The sequence below is a fragment of the Leptosomus discolor genome, chromosome 1, assembly GCF_034619465.1.
Source record: "Leptosomus discolor isolate bLepDis1 chromosome 1, bLepDis1.hap2, whole genome shotgun sequence".
In the NCBI taxonomy this organism is placed as follows: Eukaryota; Metazoa; Chordata; class Aves; order Leptosomiformes; family Leptosomidae; genus Leptosomus; species Leptosomus discolor.
Window position 1 is genome coordinate 188,990,139 of NC_141391.1, and position 19,471 is coordinate 189,009,609.

Below are 19,471 nucleotides of genomic sequence, written 5' to 3' on the forward strand. Positions count from 1 at the left end.
ATCCACATGCTCGCGGCGTGAGCCCGCCCGCCCGACCCACGCCGGTAGCCCCTCTGCTGGCAGCGGCGGTGGCCGGCGAGCGCGTCCGCTGCCTGCCCGCTCCCGCCGCGCCTCAGCCGCGGCTGCCCGGCCCCGGCGGCGAAAGCATTGTTCAGCCGGGCGGGCGGACTGACTGAAGCGCGCTCGCCGCCAGCCACTTATATGCCCGGTCCCGCTGCACGCCGGGGAACGTAGTGCCTCGGCGCGGCCGCGCCCCTCGTCGCCCGCGGCCGCGGGAGAGACTACGAGCCCCGGCTGGCCCCGCGCTCCCCGCCGGGGCGGGGCGGGGCGGAGCTCGGCTCCCGGAGGCCGCCTCACGCCGGGGCGGGAGGAGCGGCGCGGCGCAGGCGGCGGCATGGCAGCGTCCCGGGGGGCCGGCGGGCAGCCGGCGCGGCGAGGTGAGAGCGCTGCGGGGAGGCGCGGGGGGACTCCCTCCTCCTGGCGGCCCTCGGGCTCGGGGCGCGGGGGCTGGGGAGCGGCGGACACGTGTGGGACAGCCGGGAGCCGTCAGGGCCCGGCCCGGCGGGGGCGCCGCCGGTCGGCCGCCGGAGAGGGCTTCCGGGGAGAGCCCCGGCAGCCCCGTCCCCGCTTCCCGGTGGTTACGAGGGACGCGAGTCGTTGTTCTGGTCCTGCTGGTGTCAGGCCTTCTCCTAGCAAAGCCCCACGTTTGGCGCCTGAAGCTGTTGGGGACAGGGAGAGGTTTCAACGGGGAGCTGTGCTGGAGAGGGACTTGGTGCCGGCAGCGTGCTGGAGAGGTGGGACGTGGAGAGCTGACAGTCCGGGCGGCTTTTTGACTTCTCATATGAATCCGTATTTCAGCACGCACGTGCACGGAGATAAAGAGAAGCAGGCGGTGTACAGCGAGGAGCACAAACGGATTGGCGGGGGTGACAGGCAGGATAAGTCAGGCACCGCAAGCAGCAAGGACAGCAAGTCTTCTGTCCTCATTGAGAGCCCTGTGTGTCTATGCCCTTCTAGAAGCAGCTTAGCTAGAGCTCACCGTGGGTAAACTGCGAGGAATCCTCCGGCTGAACTATCCTTGTGAGGGGCACCCGGGCATCGTGAGGCAGGAGCAAGAGCTTGGGTTACATCTTCTGGTCCTGTGGGAAGGCACAGACAGAAGAAAGGGGGAAACTCCAGTGATGCAATGCTGCTCTGCAGGCCTCACCACGTACATGTTGTCTCTAAGATAAGTACGTCAGGTTCTAAAAAAGTGTTCTCCAACCAAATTGTTGCTCTGAACTGATAAATAGAAATTTTATGGGATGATTCAGTTTAAGTTGAACAAAAAAATAGAGTTTAATGTTTCACATTTAAGGGAGGAAAGTGGCTTGATTTTTTTTTTAAGGTCAGGTTGGCTTTTAGCCTCTACTGTCAAGTTATGTTGAATTTTGAAGTTGCTGATAGTGTGAAGGACACAGTGGAAGGAAGTCATGTGCAAGCAGGTGGTTTCAAAACTAGAGTTAGAGCACACTTATGCCATGTTTATCCTTCTGGTTGTCAAACTTCAGTAGTGAGTGATCTTTTAAATGACCTTTGCGTTGCTTCTCTAGTATGTACCTAGCATAAAAGTAATACCACTTTACTTATGCTAATAGTTAAAGCCATACTTTATTTATGTGTTGCAGTATGTTGTCATGAGCCTCTCCTACTTGAAGAGCCAGACTGTTCTAGAGCACTGGCATAGTTGCACCTGGATGCAAAGCTGTGCCGTTTTAGCTGTGGAAAAGGACATTCACTTTTGTCTGTGCAGGTCTTCTGTGTGAAACCATATGTAGGTCTGTGGAGTACTAGAGATGATTTAGGTTACCCTAAGGTTTTTCTGGGTAACTCTTGTAAAGACATTGACACTAGTACAATTCCCATTGGAATTCAGAGGCCTATGCTGTTTTGCTATTAGTGAGCTCAAACACTCATTGAAAGGATTAGTGAACTTTCGGTGTCTTTGCTCCCAAACTCACTTTGCATCCCCTGGCAGGTGCTGTGGAGTCTCTAGGTGACGAAATGTGTAGAAGTCACTTTGAAACTCAAAATAGGTGCCAGGCTAAATTAACTTCCACTTCAGCCTATAGACTTCCACATACATCCAAGCTATCCCTGTCTCCATAAGAGGGGGCTGCCAACGTGCTGTCTGGGAGTCATGAAATTCTGCCACAGCTTTTTAACTGCTGTCCATCATGTTAACCATGACTGACTTCAGCATGTTTGTATTAGCCTCAGAGACTGTCTGTCTTCTTCCCTTGAACAAAGACAAGAGTACCCAGTAGCTGAAATAGCCTTTTCAAAATTATTCATTTAGAACCCAGTTTCTTAGGGTAAACTGACCTTACCCTATAAATCATGTCATCTGTGGGCAAAGAAATACCTCACCCTAGTATTTATCACTTGTCTCTGAGCAAAATCTTTATTCTTTCAGAGGTTTCATTTCTACAAAGCTATTTGCTGTAGCAACATCTTGTACTTTCACATGCACCTGAAAAGGCATGTCACTGCTTTGGAGACAGTATATAGGAAAATAAAATAACAGTTTTTCCAGTCTTGCTGTTCCCTGTTTACAGGGAAACCTGTGCTTTTATATTCTAATCCAGGACTGTGTTGCTTTCTAGTTAGTTCCCTCCAGCAGCCTTCACCAAGTGGTTTTTAATAAACATATCACAGTCCATAGCACAATTTGTTCAGTCTACATTCATTATGCTACATATCAACATTTCTTACAGCATCTTGTCAATGGATTTTAAAATGAGGTTTCTTCTGGAAGTGTGTCTTCCATACTTCTATCAGCAGTCTGACAGTTACAGCTTCCTACTTGGGGTCTTTCTGTGCTCAAATGCTTTTCAATACCATGCTGCCGGAGTGTACCATACAACAATACAGCATGTTATTCTTATTACTTCCACGTCTCTCTCTTGTGTCCCATTTTTAAGGGAATTTGGTTTACTGTGGAAAACTAAAGTTTGACTGGTCTTGCACAAGTCTACCTTTTTTCATTGCTACCTAGAGGATACTTCAGTGAAAGTTGTTTTGTTCCTGATACTGTAAGCATCGCTTCTTTAGCTTGACTCTTAAGTTCTCTCTGTTAGGATGTTATGAGAGCTGCTCAATGCAGGGGGCTGAAAGCAGTCCCATGTACTCTGAGACCTGAGAGGTTTCTCCGTTTGTGTTGATGGATGCACTCATCTTTAGATTCACAAGTATCCCCGTGTTCACAGGCCACTTGGATATCAACATGGGCTCTAAGTCTATTTAACATCCATTCCTGGATCTTGAGCCCCTTACCCAGCCACTGGCTCAGACTCTTAGTCTTTCCAGGTGAGGGTCTCCTCCTACTCATTGACTGCTCCAGCTTGATGTTCGCTACCTGATGCATAGCATGGTATCACTGATACAGCTACCTCGGCCCTGTGTGCACTGCAAGACTTCATTCCCCAAAAGGTCCCAACACTGTCCCCCCCAGGCCTTCGTGAAGCCCGGCCACCTCATACATAACCCCCTTTTTAACTACCTGAAAGCCAGCCCTTCCTCATCGTACTGTCAGCAACTTTTTCCAGCTTCTGACTCGGTTATTTATGTTCAGGCACTTCTCATGTCATGCCCAGTAGTGTCTCACGTTAGCTAAATGTCAGGCCAGGGCCCAGTCATCGGCTTATGTATCTTACCATCTTTCTGCACTGTGGTTGGTTTCAGCTGCCAGAAGTTGGGCTTGCTGTCTCATCACCATGCCCTCGGGGTATCCCCTCTGCTGCTTTGGCCTCTGCCAGCCCAAGGTTTTGGTGGTCATTTTAGCTTCTGGTTGATTTTCTTCATAAACTTCTTCGTGATTTTCCCCATCTGCTTGTGTATCACAAAAAAAAAAAGAAGGACTCAATCTGGCTTGTCTCTTCACTTCTGTCCTTCATGGCTCTCCAGCCTTTCATGCTGTCCTCTCATCTGCTTTGAGCCTGCCTTTCATTTCTCACTCGTTGCCTCTGTTCCTCAGCTGTCATCTGCCTCTAGAAGGCCACTCTGATGCTCTAATGACAGTTCTTCAGCTGGTTACTGTCCAACATTAATTCAGTCCCTCCTGCCCCTGCTTTCTCCCCTACCCAGCTCAGGTACTTCTTTTGTCCTGCCCCTTTCCCTTCCAAACCGCCAGCCTCTGCTGCCCTCAGCTCTTTGGTCCTGCCACTCCCATCTTGCTGCCGTGCATCTCACCAGCTGTCATCCACAAACTGCTTCCAGATCCTGTTTTCACACCTGTTCTCCATACTTCTTTTTTATTTCCCTTTTTTTTTTTTTTTTTTTTTTTTGCTTTTCCACTTCTAATTCCTGTGTATCATCCCCTTTCACCATGCCACCCCTGACTCTCCACGTGTGTGATCTCTCGCTGTAGTCTGTGCACCTTCTTCCTTAGGATTAAACTTCATTAGGCCTGATGGAGTCACAACAGCGTGAAAGGTTGCAAGGCAAAGCATCAAAGCATGACTGCCACACGAGGTACCTGGCTCTCAGCAGCATCGTAATCTCTGCTCTTAGGCAGGAGCAAATTAGGAGTCAGGAAGATTAAGTTTCTCTGTAGCTCTCATGCCTATTAAGCATGGTAGCTAAAAGTCCACCTAAAAACTTTTGGGAGTGGGGGAAGCAGGGAACTTCTTGGGTTCCATGTACTAAAACACAGATGGGATTTGGCCTCCTTGTTGCTGCTTCACTTCTGTTTTGAAAGCTGGGAAGCGAGGAGGGGAGCGGACAAGTGTTTCCCTTTTTCCGCTCTTAATTATGTCCCCAGTTTATCAGTAACTCCCAACAATAGCACTGTAGTGACAGCTTCCTTCATATTTGCTACCCCAAGCTAGAGGGTTCCGTGCTGCAGGGCACCTTGGACAAAACTCGTGCATGCATCAGGGTAGCCCTGCTGAAGAAGCTATTAAAGGAATTCCCTGGCAGCGGCCCCTGGCCACTTATGGCTCTCCCAGAAAGAGAAACTTCTTCTCTTACTCCTTTTCTGATTCCCTTTCCCTGGAAGAGCCAGGCAGGGAGGGAAATGGCAAGAGCAGCAATATATGTGGCTGTGCCCTGCCCTAAAGCCAGTTCTCAAGATGTGGAGGATTAAGGAGGGTGATACTTTTGAGTCCCGATTCGGATGGCAAAGACTGATCAGGATTGAAGTGCACTAGTGAAAACACTGTAGACACTGAGTGGACACCCTCACTGTCTGATTCAGAAGCATATGCACATTCATAGATCCCCTGAACATTACCATGGCCTCTAACCTGTCTGATACCTTGCCTGGAGCCTCTTACCCAGAATGCAGATTTTCTTTGTTTGCTAGCAAATCCGTCTTGGTGTTGGCTATCAAAATGGATACACACTCTCACACTTGTCTCACATGTACCCCACAGTCACAGATCCCTCAAATATCAGCGGAGTCTCCAAGAGACTCCAAGTCCGTTGGCTGGACTGCATTGCCAGGCATTGACTCTGCCCATGGCTGGACCCCAGGCCCCTTGCCCAGCCACTGACTCAGACCTTGAGTCTTTCCACATACAGGTCTCCTTCTACTCACTGGCTACTCCAGTTTGAACCTTACTAGCAAGTTACACGTACACACACACGTATACAGGGTTAAATTCACTAGGAAAGCATGGACACACCATGGTCCCTCTAGTTGCTGGTTCCTGGACCTGCAGCCCTTGATACCTGCAGCATCTTCTGCAGTTGCTGGCACTTAGACCTTGCAGCAGTATCACACAGGACAGAGGGTGAATTACACAAAAAAAGTAGTTAAGAAAATTATTTAGTAAGAAGGAAGAAAAGACTGTGGTGAGCAGGTGCAGGGTTTGATCAGTACCTACCAGCAGCCTGCTTAAATACAACTGCCCCTTTTTATTCCTCCCTGCTCCCTGCCTCCATTTTCTGGTGTTTGTTGCCCCCCATCCTTCCCTTTCTCTGCCTTTGGCCCTTCCTCTAAATTTCCCATAAGGTCACAGAGTCACAGAATGGTAGGGGTTGGAAGGGACCTCTGGAGATCATCTAGTCCAACCCTCATGCTAAAGCAGGTTCGCCAACAGCAGGTTGCACAGGATCACACCCAGGTGGGTTCTGAATATCTCCAGAGAAGGAGACTCCACAAGCTCCCTGGGCAGCCTGTTCCAGCGATCTGCTGCCCTCAGAGTAAGGAAGTTTTTCCTCATGTTCAGGTGGAATTTCCTGTGCTCCAGTTTGTGCCTGTTGCCCCTTGTCCTGTCTCTGGGCACCACTGAGAAAAGCCTGGCCCCATCCCCTTGACACCCACCCTTTAGCATTGATAAGGTCACCTCTCAGTCTTCTCTTCTCCAGGCTAAAGAGCCCCAGGTCTCTCAGCCTCTTCTCATAAAAGAGATGCTCCAGTCCCCTCATCATCTTCGTAGCCCTGTGCTGGACTCTCTCCAGTATATATATATACATAATCCCACAGACCCCTTCTGATATCCAATAGCAACTTTCACGCAGTTCCACAAACACCCTCAAATATACCATAATACATACGGTAATCCCATTTCTCCTTTCTTTTCAATGACGGAGTTCAGGTTGAACCTGTTCAAGGCTGTGTCTGAGTAGATCCTTTAATGTCATTAGTTCCTGTAGTGACCAAAGACAACAACTGTCTCTGTTATCTCGTTAATGTTTGTCTGTGTGTAATCTGTCACTTTTTCCTTGTTATTTGTTATTTCTTTTATACTGAATAGTCCTTAACCAAATAAAGTAATGAACCAGATGCCCTACCTTCACACACATCCTTATACTACCCCTCCTATTCAGATCAGCCCCAAGTGAGCGGGTTACTTCCTTCCTCTTCAAATATCCACATTGTGCATGGTTGTGAATAGGGAGCTGCTGGCTGCTTGCTGCCACGGGTGAAAACTCCAGGAAGGTGATAGAGCAGCCATTGCCCCAAGCATACAGCTGCCACTTGTCTGTTCGTTCATCAGAGTTCCTCAGACATCAGCCTCACCCAGCCCACCCTTATCTGCCCGTTTCTGTTTGGTGGTTTTAGAGCTTGGTATCCTGCTCAGTACCCTTCCTTAAAACCCCGGCTGGTTTCGAGTGTTCACACACGTGGTTGCATCCTCAGTTGTTCCCCCACAGGGCACATCCAAGCATCTAGACTACCACCAGTGATCAATTTCTTGACTAAATCTGTGTTCAATTAGAGGATTTCAAGACCTGGGGCTTCCACCATAGATTTTGGAGAGGGGAAAAAGGGGTTTCTTCTACTGGTAGGCATTATAAGCTATGTAAAGGATTTTGATTTGGCACAGGTTAATCACTGTGAACTGAAGAACTAGCAATTACACCTGGTGGACAGATTCACTAATTAATTCTGTAAGTGCCACACAATTTATTTTAATATGATTACAAGAATGAATCTCCTAAACCAGTATTATTTGAAACTGTTTTAAAACAACATTTGTTGTGTGTTAATTAAAAATGCAATCTCATAGTCATTTTAAACAATTACCTGATAAGCAAATGGATCTTGTGGAGGACTGGAAATTATGAAGTTTTTATTGGTAAAATCGTGTTTTATGTGCTTCTGTGTTTGAAAAGTAAAAAGGCAAAATCCTTTCATGTAACTGTTAAAATAAGATTTTAGTGGTTTTAGCCTTCACAGCATATTTCTTTTAAAAATCATGATGGGAGAATATACAAGTGAAACTAAATATTTCATTAAATGGATAGTAATTGCTTAATAAAATAAGGAATGGATTGTATTGCTTGGTAATACAGAACTGAACTGCTAGTGATCTTGCCATAATTTTAAAAATAATTATGTTACAAATGTGCACTGTATTTTATCTGAAGACAGTCAAAGGCGTGTCCCCACATCTCGGCTTGAATATGTAACTCATTAGCACACAGCCCAGGATATGTTATATTCTCCAAAAATACCCGATAAAGGATTACTCTTTGGTTTTCTCTGAACTCAGAAAACTTTCATAGCTTAAAAGCAAAGATGGATGGCCTTTATCTTTGTTAGATATAATTTCTTTAACTGCCTACTCATGGACATACAGATGTATTTAATTCCAGTAATCTAAACCAATTCTTGTCTGCTGGGTAGCAGGTAAAGGCTTTGTTACATGGACAAACTACCAAGTATCAGCTGCCCTATGTACTAACTGCAGCTCTGTGAGAAGTAAGCTGCTTCAGACTACGTGGTGAGCATGTACACAGCTTAAACATGATAACTTGTTTGCATGTTAAAGCCTTTAAGTTGTTTCAAATCTCTGCTCAGGCCTTCTGTTACCTGCGGTGGAGCAACAGTGAGTGGTGGTTCGTCAGTCCACAGATTGATGAAGACCTTTAAACTGTCTCAGTATTAGCAAATACCTGATTCATTCCCGAAAAGGCTTTTTTATTAGCTGAACAAATAATAGATGTGGACATTCTTTGTTTAGGTGTAGAGGTGTGGACTAGGGGAGTATTACAAGTTTTTTGAATGTTCTGAAGTGTAACACAGATGTGAGGATAGTTTGTTATGCCAACTGAAACACCTTGTTCACTGTTGTTTTTTGTTTTTACTGGGGAGTACTGGTTTTCTGGAAGAGCACCAAAGTTATAAATCCTTGTCACCGATGATGCGTGCCACAAGGTGTGCCTGTCATAGAAACAGGTGATAGAGTTCTCCCTCTGAGACTTTAGCCAGCTTTCTTGATGAAGGGATGCAGGATTTTAACTAGGATATGGTTATGATAAGAATGAACAGTAGGAAAAGAAGAAAAGGACTTAAATATTATTAAACTACGTGTTAAATATTTTAACTTCAGTATAGGTTAAATTCTTGTCGAAACAGCCTTCATAACCTTTCCCAGCCCTGTGTGCTTCCTTTCACCATGTTCTGTCTTGCAACCCCTGCTAGAACTCTGCATCTTTGTGTGAACACCTGCATCCTAAAACTCAATTGCTCCCAGACTCTCTCGGAGGCTTCTGCTTCACATCCTCATCCACAAACTCCCAGCAGACTGAAGCCGAGAGAAGAGCCTGAAAGCATTTGAATGTCTTTCTGTGGACCTTTTAAAATAGCTTTAAATATTGCATCAATAAGAACCCTGCACAATGTGGGAAAGACCGTGGCATCGAAGAACTGGGAGGGAAAAAATAGGGTAAGTTTTGTGCAAGTTTAAAGCAGGTCTGTGCTTGTGAAGAGCTGGGCACATTATCCTGACTAGTGTCTCACTGAAGTCAGGGGAATGCATTTGTGAAAGTGCAGGTTCTTTGCAGAGTTGTTGTCTGAAGTCATCAGTAATTAATTATAGCCACTTGAGCAGAAAAAAACTAGTGACCAATGACCTGGTAATTGTTGAATTAAATAATTTATTGGTTGGTACCATTAAAATAGCATAATCAGACTGAAACTGTGCTGCTTATCTCATGGTACAAATGCGCAAATTTTTGAAAGATGCCAAACTGCTAAACAGTAGGGGTTAGGTCATTTGAGGGTGTGCAAGCAGTTTCCTCAGTAAGAATATGCCAGATACTACATAAAGAGTACAAGTGTCATGCAAGGGGCTACTTATGCAATGCAGTTTCGTGTTAGGGAGCTTCTCTGCCCTGCTCGGAAGGGCAGTAGATTTATGCCCAGTAGTATAAGGAGTAACATTTGTTTTGTTGTATAAATGTGGAGTGCTCAAAATACTTCATACAGAAATAGTACCCATATTTCATACTTTGATTATGATATGGAGCCAGGAGTGTCAAGTGGAGTCTTTACTGATTTTTCAAAACATGCTACATGTTACGCCGGTCAAATTATAATTATGCAGTAAATGAAAAGGGCATTGTGTTTTGCTTGAGTTTGTTCTCTGATTATGAAAGATTGTAGATCATTGCTGTACAGCTGTAAGTGCCAACTTTTCATGTTTTGGCACTGTAGAGAACAGTGTAGTTGCAAGTCTAATGTCTGATCATTGATATCCTGGTTTCCGAGCAGGTGATTCCATGTTCACTGCTTGTTTGCCAGTCCATCCTAGTACTTTGCTATAATAGACCTGTAAATGAGAAATTGTAGTAGATGTTTTGTCAGTGGCTTCAGTGGCCCAAAACTCTCAGACAGACACCTGTCTGTTCTTAGTAATGTATTTCAACTGGGTTTCTTGAACTTTCCTTTTGATTTTTTTGCCTAGTGTTTTCACTGGACCATCTCTTCCAGATGGTATTTTTTCCACTTTTGTGTATTTTTCTCTGATTTTTATGACTGACAGACAGTGACCAGTGTGAAATGACCCAGCTGCTTCTGTTTGATTCTTGCTCGTTGAGATGTCATCCTCCCATTTGTCATCAGTGGCTCCATCCCTGAGGAGTAGCTACTTCTGCTTCTTGCTCTGTGTAGTAGTAGTGGCTTAAAAGCCTTCTCTTTATCCCCCTGGTACAAAGGCTTTGTAACTGGGTATGCCATCTGTTTCAGCTTCTCAAGCTGGTATGGTGTGGCTCTGTCCACATGAACAAATAATAAGGCAGAGTAGATAAAACTATTGGTGCCGCAGTCCCTGCAACTGTGTTATACAGTTTGGGATTTTTGCTTTGGATTACACATAGTCAGTCTTCCCACACCAAACAGCCTCAATGTGCAGGAGTTTCAAAGCTGTCTGAAGCAGGGCCTCTTGGTTTAGACCTGCTAGGGGTTGGGATGTGTTTTGTACGTATCTGGACTCCAAACGAATCTGATTCATGTGCACCAAAACTGCTCTCTAAACCCAGCCGATGTGCAAAGCAGCTGGAAGATGATCAGGGACTGCAGAACTCCTGTGTGGGTCAGAGCCATGCTGAGATGCAAGAAGAGGGACAGGACTGGTGGGCAGTGCAGGGAAGCATGGCGCAGCATCCAGCAATTCAGCACCACTGCCAAAGTTTGTAGGTGTGCTCCAGGTCAGCCCTGGTAGTCCTACAGTGGGAGTGCACAAGACCCACAATATGAAAACAGGAATGGTTATGAAACAAATGCATGCAGTAATGTGTGGTAGTGCTGTCACTGGAGCATTTTGGTAGCATTTGTCTTGACCCGTGTGCCAGCACTGAATTTTATTATGACTCAGTAATGCACGATTAAATGAGATAGAGCTATTACTCTGAAGGCTGGTATGTAACAGAAAACATCCTGCTTGAGGTTTTAATTTGATTTTGTCTTATATGGGATGAAAACATGCAGCCTGTGTTATTACTGTACTAATTTAATGTTCAGAAGTCTACATGTATTTATACAGTTAGCAAAATGTTGCCTGGAAAACATAAACAACTTGTATGACTAATTCTAACATTTTAATTCTCTGTTTCTTGAGGAATTTAACTTCAGTTATTTTACCATCCATGTCTATGAGCTGCATTAGCAGTATCAGTTGGTAAGTGTATGTCAGACTTAAGAAGTCAAGATCTGTGTCGTATATTTAATGAATGTGTGAAGGACAAGAGAAATAAGTTCAGTATCACAAAAATACTTATTTCAAAAAGTCAGAATATGCTCATAGAAATTTGATATCGCCTACTGTGAGATGTCCCTTTGATCTGTAAGAGCTCTGACTTGAAAATACTTTCCTCTGAAAATCATTTTCAAAAATTTATTTATAAAGAGTATAAATAGTGGATTATTTGAAATACAGTCAAAGCTTTGTGTTCCTGAGCTAAGATATCAATTAGGCTGAACTGTGTTGATCCGCATCACTGCACGCTATAATGAACTTTCCTTTTCAGCCATTGTTTTTTCCAGTTTGAATACCAATTTATGGAGGTTTGATTCTAAAAGTAGAAACAACTTATTTTGCTACTCTCCATCTGGAAAAGCTCCAGTTCACTGAGAAAGCAGCAACAGACCATGGAGCTTCTAACACCACAGGGCCTCTTCCTCATCCTGATTTTTCATTAAGTACAAAATTTGGTTAAACAATTCAGCCTTGACAGCTTTCTGAGTATCTGGAAGCTCAGCCAGAATACCTGAGAGAGATTTCAACCTGTTCTGTTGGTATAAAACCCACATACATCAGGATCCCAGAAAAGGGACTTCTCAGGATGCATTTTGAGGTTAGTTCTAATTTATATGTGTCTGAAAAAAAGTGACATTTAAAATGAAAATTTCATACTGTTTTTAGTTGGTTTTGTTAAATAGCGGCCTTTTTCTACTAGTAGAAAAGGGTTATAAACCCTGTGATGCAAATATTTTAGTCAGAAGCATGTTAAAACTTCCTGTCATAATGATCAGGGTGTGGCTCAATGGAATGGCTAAAGTGGGCTTTAGGTTCTTAAAGGAAAATCACACAGCCTTTCCTTTGGCTACAGAATGTAGAGCAATCATTCAAAAAGACCACTAGGCAATCCTTTTAACATCAAGAGGATAAACATGCTTGGAAATTGAATCCTGTTAAAGTAAAAGGACAAGTGACAAGAGAAAAGATAAGGAAAATCCTTGTAATAAAGAATTATTGATCTCTACTAAGTAATGATAACAAGAAGTAGAGAGTAAACTAATTAACACATTTTACATACCAATGCTGGCATAAAAGATACTAGGCTTAGTACCGTAGTTGTTAAAGGCACCGCAAAGATAAACTGTAGCCATGAAGAAGTATTACTATGCGTATTAAACACACCGTTAAGACCCCTTCTTTGTGGAAGAGCTAAGGTCACAATCACAGTAAATGGAAAGTGAGACATGTCTATTTCCAGCACGCTAATGTTTGCAGAGGAGTCAGCAGAACAGCAGCAGTGGTGAAATACACAAGTGCTAAATTCGCATACACTTCTTTGCCTGTGACATCTCCCAGTGCGTATTTTTAAGTTTTAAAATTACAGTCTTGATCAGCTTGGCACAAAATTGAACTTTTTTTTTTTTTTTTTTTTTTAAAGTAGTTAGTTTTCATGTGAAAATGGAGGAAATTTAGTCTTTATACCTCAACTTTAGAACACCATTGTTTATACTTTATTATGATGCCTTTGATATGCCTTTGTATTAAACAGCAATTTTAATAAAAATAAAAACTAAAATTAAAAATAGTAATTGATAATAAATAAACAAGTTTCGTGATTCCTGTCACACCATGAGGAGATTTGAGTGCTAAAGGTATTTAGAGGAGGAAGAATCCGGTAAGGGCATCCTGGAGGAGCGGCCAGAGTGGGCTTAGAAAGAGAGCTATAGCCAGAGGTGTGGACATGCTGAAACTCAATGTGTTTTGGCTGTGGGAGTAATCAAAAACTATGTACTGGTCTCAGTGCAGCTCATACAGAATAGGCACGATCAGTCCTGCGAGCCCAGAGCAGCACCCATAGCTAAGGGAAGCAACACAAATACATCCTAAGGCACCTCCAAAGGAATCGGTAAGAATTTATTGACTGGGAAAAGTGGATGAGAGTGGATGTGTTAGTACTGGGGAGATATTTTGAAGATGTTGCTAAAATCAAGGAAATATCTGCTGTAAGTAGAGTCCAAACTGCAGCCTTCACTGTTCAATGAAACAGCAAAGCAGAAGTTCTGCTATTAATCATCACATGGATTATCACTTGTGGGAATTACTGTTGCTCTACTTTTTTAATTCCAATTTTTGGGCAGAGAAGATGGGGGGGAGGGAAGGGTAAACATACATTTGTTTACTAATTAGGATAAGACACGTTTGGCGGAGAGTAGGAAATTGCCTCGTATTTTGAGTATGACATAGATGCTCCTGGAATACTACCACTTTACCCTTTAGGTGTTCTGTAAACAGAAATTTTGCTTAACAACAGTCGTTAAGAAATCAAAGTAGCTCTAAAGAGCATAATAAAATTATTCAAAATTTCATTCTGAAGTAGATAAATGTTGTTTCAGGTTTGTGACCAAGATATCAAACCCTGCAGTTAGTTATGCTAATGTAAGCCCAAGCCACTCACCCAGGAATGAGGTATTACGTGGCTCTAAGCTGGCACAGAACCTGTCTGTAGTGTGTTAAATATTTATAAATTGCGTGTTAACATCAGCACTTAAATATTGCTATGAATACTTATTAGGGTCACCTTCATTAGTGTATGTGCATGTGTGTCCCTCAGTGTGAGAACAGTGGGTTTGCTCTGGTCTTTGTTTTTATTGATGTAGGGGTTTGTCTGGGCTGAAGCAGAAAGACGACAAGCAGTGGTGTGTATCTGCTGGTGAACTGGGCAATAATGTCATCTATTATTTAAACATGATCTTATTGGCAAGCACGTTGGTTTTGTTTTATTAAAATTCCAACACTTCACATTTTTATTAATCACTTTCCCACTCCTTCTATTCACTTGTATTCTGATGCCTGTGCTCTGGTACCCATAGCAACACTTGTTAATGCTAATGAAACTGCAACATCCTAAGCTCCCCGACAGAGCAGCCCTGTTAAATATGGCCATTAAGCACAGTTGTATTTCTGTTAGTTCCAGCTCCCAGCAGACACCTGCTCTATAGAAACTCTGTCCTGAGATACTGGGATTTGGTAATTCACAGCTTTTCTTAATGCTGTCGTTTGACTGGAGTAAAATTCCATATTCCCAGACAGTGGATGCTACAAAATATGTATGGTTTCTGTAAAACTGACAAGGTTTAGCTGTAGGATTAAGTACTCTTTTGAAGTCCTCATTTGCATTCAATGAAAAAACAGGCAGGGTTGAGACTGACTGATCTTGGAGGAAGCTACAGGATGTGTTGTCTCCTAGAGCACATGGATATTTTAACTAAATATCGTTCATAGTGTGTTAACAAGCAGAAGTAATAGCTAAATAATTCCTTGTGAACTCAGACTCAATTCGACTTAATAGAAGTACTTGAGCACTTGAATATATAGAGGTAGGAAAAGGTTGTGTACATTTATTCTTCTTTCACTAAGGAACATATTTGCATGGGGTTTCGGTGAGGATGATGACAGGGTGTTTTATTTCCATTATTCTGAGTTTTGTTTTTGAATACTGTTTATTTGGCAAGTCATTAGTCATCCATCTTTTATACTCTAGAAAACAAAGGAAAAATCCTGTAATCAGTATAAAATCTCTTCCAAGAATATGACCACAAATTAGGGAATGCTGCTGTGCCAACAAATAGATGCTGCAGTGCCAAGGCTGCAAAACAGGGAAGCTGTCATGTGTGTATTTCAAGTGTCAAGCTGGTGCTTCTCGATACTCTTTTTCATTATAGCCAAAAAAAACTTGACTGCTAGACAAAGCTTTAAAACTACTCATTTCCCGAAGAGTTTTAAATGCAGCACGGTTTTGTGCAGACTTACCTATAGGAATCCAGTTTGGTTCCTTAATGTACCGTATCTGGGGGTTTGGTCATTTTGGTAACTAAAGGGTTTTGCCGTGTAATCAGTGGGAGCTTGGGGGATGATTCTCAGCCTTTCTGTTCTCCAGTCAGCATCTGTTATGTTGTTACTGTGAGTGCCAGGTTTGCTAGGTGTCTTTTGTTTTCCTGTCATTCTTTCTCCCCTTTGTTCTTCACATGGCTAAAAACATCAGTCTTTTACTCATTGTTTGGACTCCTTTATTTGCCTGTGTATCTTTGTTGCGTTCATTTTTGGTTTAGGATCATTTCAAGTTCTTGTGCTAATCTCCTCATAATATTAACCAGCTGTATTAATGAGATAATAAACCAGACTTGTTGGTAATGAATTGATTCATTCAACTACTGGATTTAATTAGAAAGACACTTAACATTCCAGCAGATGTTCTTATTTTGTTTCATTATCCTTGTGTTACCAACAGTGGGCTTATAAATATGTACTCTGCATGTCTATATTTACACAATACACTCTTCAACCTAAAGCCTTGTTGTTGTGCCATAAACTGCAAGAAATGACATGAAACCTGTAAATATGTGTCTTAAGCCAATTTGTATGAATTCCTGTTTCATCATTTAATTTCTCAGACTACATGCAGTCTTGAATTTTCAAGTATTCTTCTTCTGAAAAATAAAATGCTTAATCTTTTCAAAATTAGTTAGATTTCTTCTCCCCTAGTTAAAAGCCCTTGTCTTTGGACTTATGTTATCTCTTCCTTCTGGTCTCGTGACTTGCATTCCTTTTTATCTAGGGGCAAAGCTTCAAAAAGAGGGATACAAGTGCCCTTCTAAGCGTTCCCTGCAGACTAATTTAGGGAGTTCCTCCCTCAGCTTGCTAGTGCCTGCTGGAGGGGTCTGCCTCTCCGTGAGCTCTGGCACTCAAGTCACAGCTGCACGTTGCACCCCAGGGCCAAGTCATGTGAGTTGCGAGTTCTAACATTGAAGTTATTTCGTCAATCTGAACCTGGTACCTCCACTTTCCAGTTAGAGAATGTAATTTATGCAGCAGTGTTCAACTTGTCCCCAGATTAGTCAGAGCACATAGTTCAGATGTGTATTGAGCAAAAAGAAAGACGTGAGTAGTTCTGTCTGGTTAAAGAGTTGAATCGACTCCTCAAAGGATTTGGCAAGCCTAGGGGCCAGCATAAGCAAAAGGGCAATAGTAGATGGTTAGGAGCGGCAGGATAAGGTGGAGAAAGACAGGATAACAGGACATCTCTTCACTTCTTGGTGAAGTGAAGCAAGCTGTTACACCGGCTAAACCATCTCTGAGAGCTGCCTTTCACAGCTCGCCTTCAAATGACGACTCTTTCCTTCCTTTTCTTTCTGATACTCACATCTATTGTATTGGCCATAAAATCACACGGCATATTGCTTTGTGATAATTGCATGTGTGATTGTGCAGGTAGAATACATTGCCTGCACTGATATAGTCTGTATTATAACTGTGTGGGCGTAACGTTTACTTAATGTGCAAACTAACGTTAGTTTTGAGTTGAGAACAATTGTATTTGAAAATAAAAATGTTCCAGTAAGGAAGATGAATCCATTTGGAGCCTGTGGTTCATCAGCTGTGAAGATTAACTAGTCTGTGTTGTAGCAACACTTAAAAGAAAGGCATGTAATTTTATAACAGGCAGCCTTTTTTTCATTTTCTTTTATCACTGTTGTAATGGTGTGTAGAGTTCCTGTGCAGGGATCAGGATTCCATTGCACTAAGTATTCTATAGGTGCTTATAACAAAAAAGAGTGTTTATTTTGGTTTTGAAAGTAAGTTGTGTAATCCAAATCTTTTTCTATACCGTCTCATTGTCAAATGTCTTCGAAGTATTAATTTTATTTTCTCCTGGAGAACTAGGTATACTGAAGATATTCCTCTAGTCTCTTCTTTCTACTAATTATATTTTTTAGCTCTGAATTATCTGTAGAAGACCAGAATTTTATCTGTCCTGTTAAAAGTTGAACAACATGGTGTCAACTCTGTTCTGTAAAGGAAAGAGGGATTTTCTTAGTTCCTGAGTTCGGTGGGCTTTCATTGAAGCCTTTGGAATATCTGTTTGTATCTGTGTAACAGTCATGCTGTTTTTCCATTAGGCAGAGGATGAAAACTTGGTGATGACAGGATGATTTGGCAGAAACTTAATGGATGGATTTTATAGGGCTTGGTTCTCATAGGGAGCTACATCCTGTGCTGTTCAGCACAGACACAAATAGGAAGGGGGTTAGGTGATAAATTTTGCTGTTAATACACTTTTTTTTTTTTTTCCCAAGTGGTAAACAGCAAGGCCAACTGAAGCATTGCAAAAGAATCTCATGGTATTTGGGTGAACTGGACCAAAAAAGTGCTGTTCAGCGTTAACAAATGCAGCGTAACACACATGGGAGTGACCACAAAGAATATGTCCACTGTCTTGTACATTAACACCTGTACATTCACAACTTCTGTGAGACTTTGAAATCACTGAAGATAATTCAGTGGTAAATTCAATGATCCTAAAAGCAAGCAAAATGCTAGGAATAAAAAAGAAATAGAGAAGAGACTGAAGAGATTGAGGAAAAACTGTGCTGATTTAGAAATCCATTTTCTTGCACTCTTGGGCGTTTTCAAGCCACCTCTTACCCCGGCACATGAAGAAGGGTAGAGTAGAACTAGCCAAGAGTTGAACGAGGACCGCAAGGAATGAAGGGCCGTTAGGAGAACATGAAATGTTGCTTCAGGCTTTTGTATGTGTTGAAAGACCAGCAATTTCGAACAGTGCATAAACAAATCCATGGAGAGAAAAAAAAAAAAAAAGAAAAAAAAAAAAAACCAAAAACCACCAACATAAAAGTGCTGCTAAACTGAGGTACTTGTATAGCCTATGACTTAAACTCTCCACCCTCAGATTTCTGGAAGACTATGCTATTTGGGCAATTACTGTTTGTTTGCCCTGTTTTTATACACTTCCATAGGTAATTGCTTCTTGCCATTGTCAGCCAGGGCGCTTGCACTAGAGGGATATTTAATCTGACCCTGTGAAGTCATTCTTGTGGCAGTAAATTTTAAGAGACAAGCTCACTACTTTTCCCTCATTTTCAAGTATCTCTGCATGTGGGAGCCCTGGTGGAGTTTGAGAACTCGATCTGAGTGGTTTTATTTCCCTGTTAGCCCTTAGCTGTGCTTTAGTTAACAGCTTTTCCTCGGCACCTGTGGCCACGCTGCTCCAAATATAGAATCAAAATTAGCTGCTTTTGCAGAGATTTCAATAATATGCTTAGCTTTATTTGTACTGTTTTGATGTTTGTGTTATGTGTTAGTCCATTAAGTGCTACGCTAAAGGCTGTGCATCTTTGTTCAGCTCTGCGCATTTATTCTCTTGTTCAGTGTGTTTTGCAGCAGATGAGTACATCTCATGGATTCTTTTTTTCCCTCACCTCCTCCTTTAAGTGCCTTTGAAATAAATTGCATAAGCTTTTGCAGTTGCCACACTGGTCCAGTAGACTATATTTAAGTTGTTCGCTTTCAGTATTAGCTACTCTCTTTGAGCAGCAAAAAAATCTTCTCCCCAGTTTATTCCTTTCAGCAACTCGTCACTACAGTTAAAGATGAACAGCTGTGTTCTTCCAGCCCAAACAATTGCTATTCTTGCACACTCATGCTAAATAACTTTATCGGCTCCTTGTCTATGTTCATAGCAGTTCCTGCCATACACACCTATTTTCTGAAAGTTGGTTTGTTAAGGCAGATAGGCACTTGTTTATTTGGACTTCTGAATGTTTAAATAGGTCACTGCAAGAGACCTAAACCAAAAATGAACAGAAAGCAGTGTAGCTGCTTACTGGGCACAGCTGAACTGGCTGACAGAGTATCTTCTTAGTTCTCTTGGCATCAGTGAGAGTCAGCTATTGCAGAGGAAATTAAGTTGCTCCACTTTTCTCAGTAAACACGTTTTAATGGTTCTTCAGGCTACAAAATAATAATGACTGTAAGAACGCACAAACCTAGGCTCTTGCAGGTAACATCAGTTTTTGCTTTGGAGAGCTGACCCTTTCATGAGAGTTGCTCTAGCACGTAGTGTAGCAGCTGCTGATCTTAAAGTAAGAAAAAATTGAACAATTTATACAATAAAGAAATGTCGGCAGAAGGGAATGGGCTGAAGTGCAGGTAAAATTATGAGA

The 19,471-nt window shown here is 42.6% G+C and overlaps 1 protein-coding gene across 1 annotated transcript in view; it reads left to right on the forward strand.

The window, feature by feature from the left end:
* The first annotated feature begins 394 nt into the window (after positions 1 to 394).
* ZNF277 (zinc finger protein 277) overlaps positions 395 to 19,471 on the forward strand; it is a 56,278-nt gene continuing 37,201 nt past the window's right edge. Inside the window, exon 1 of the mRNA XM_086462131.1 lies at positions 395 to 968. Coding sequence (XP_086318257.1) covers positions 395 to 968 — 574 coding nt within the window. The remainder of the gene's footprint in view (positions 969 to 19,471) is intronic.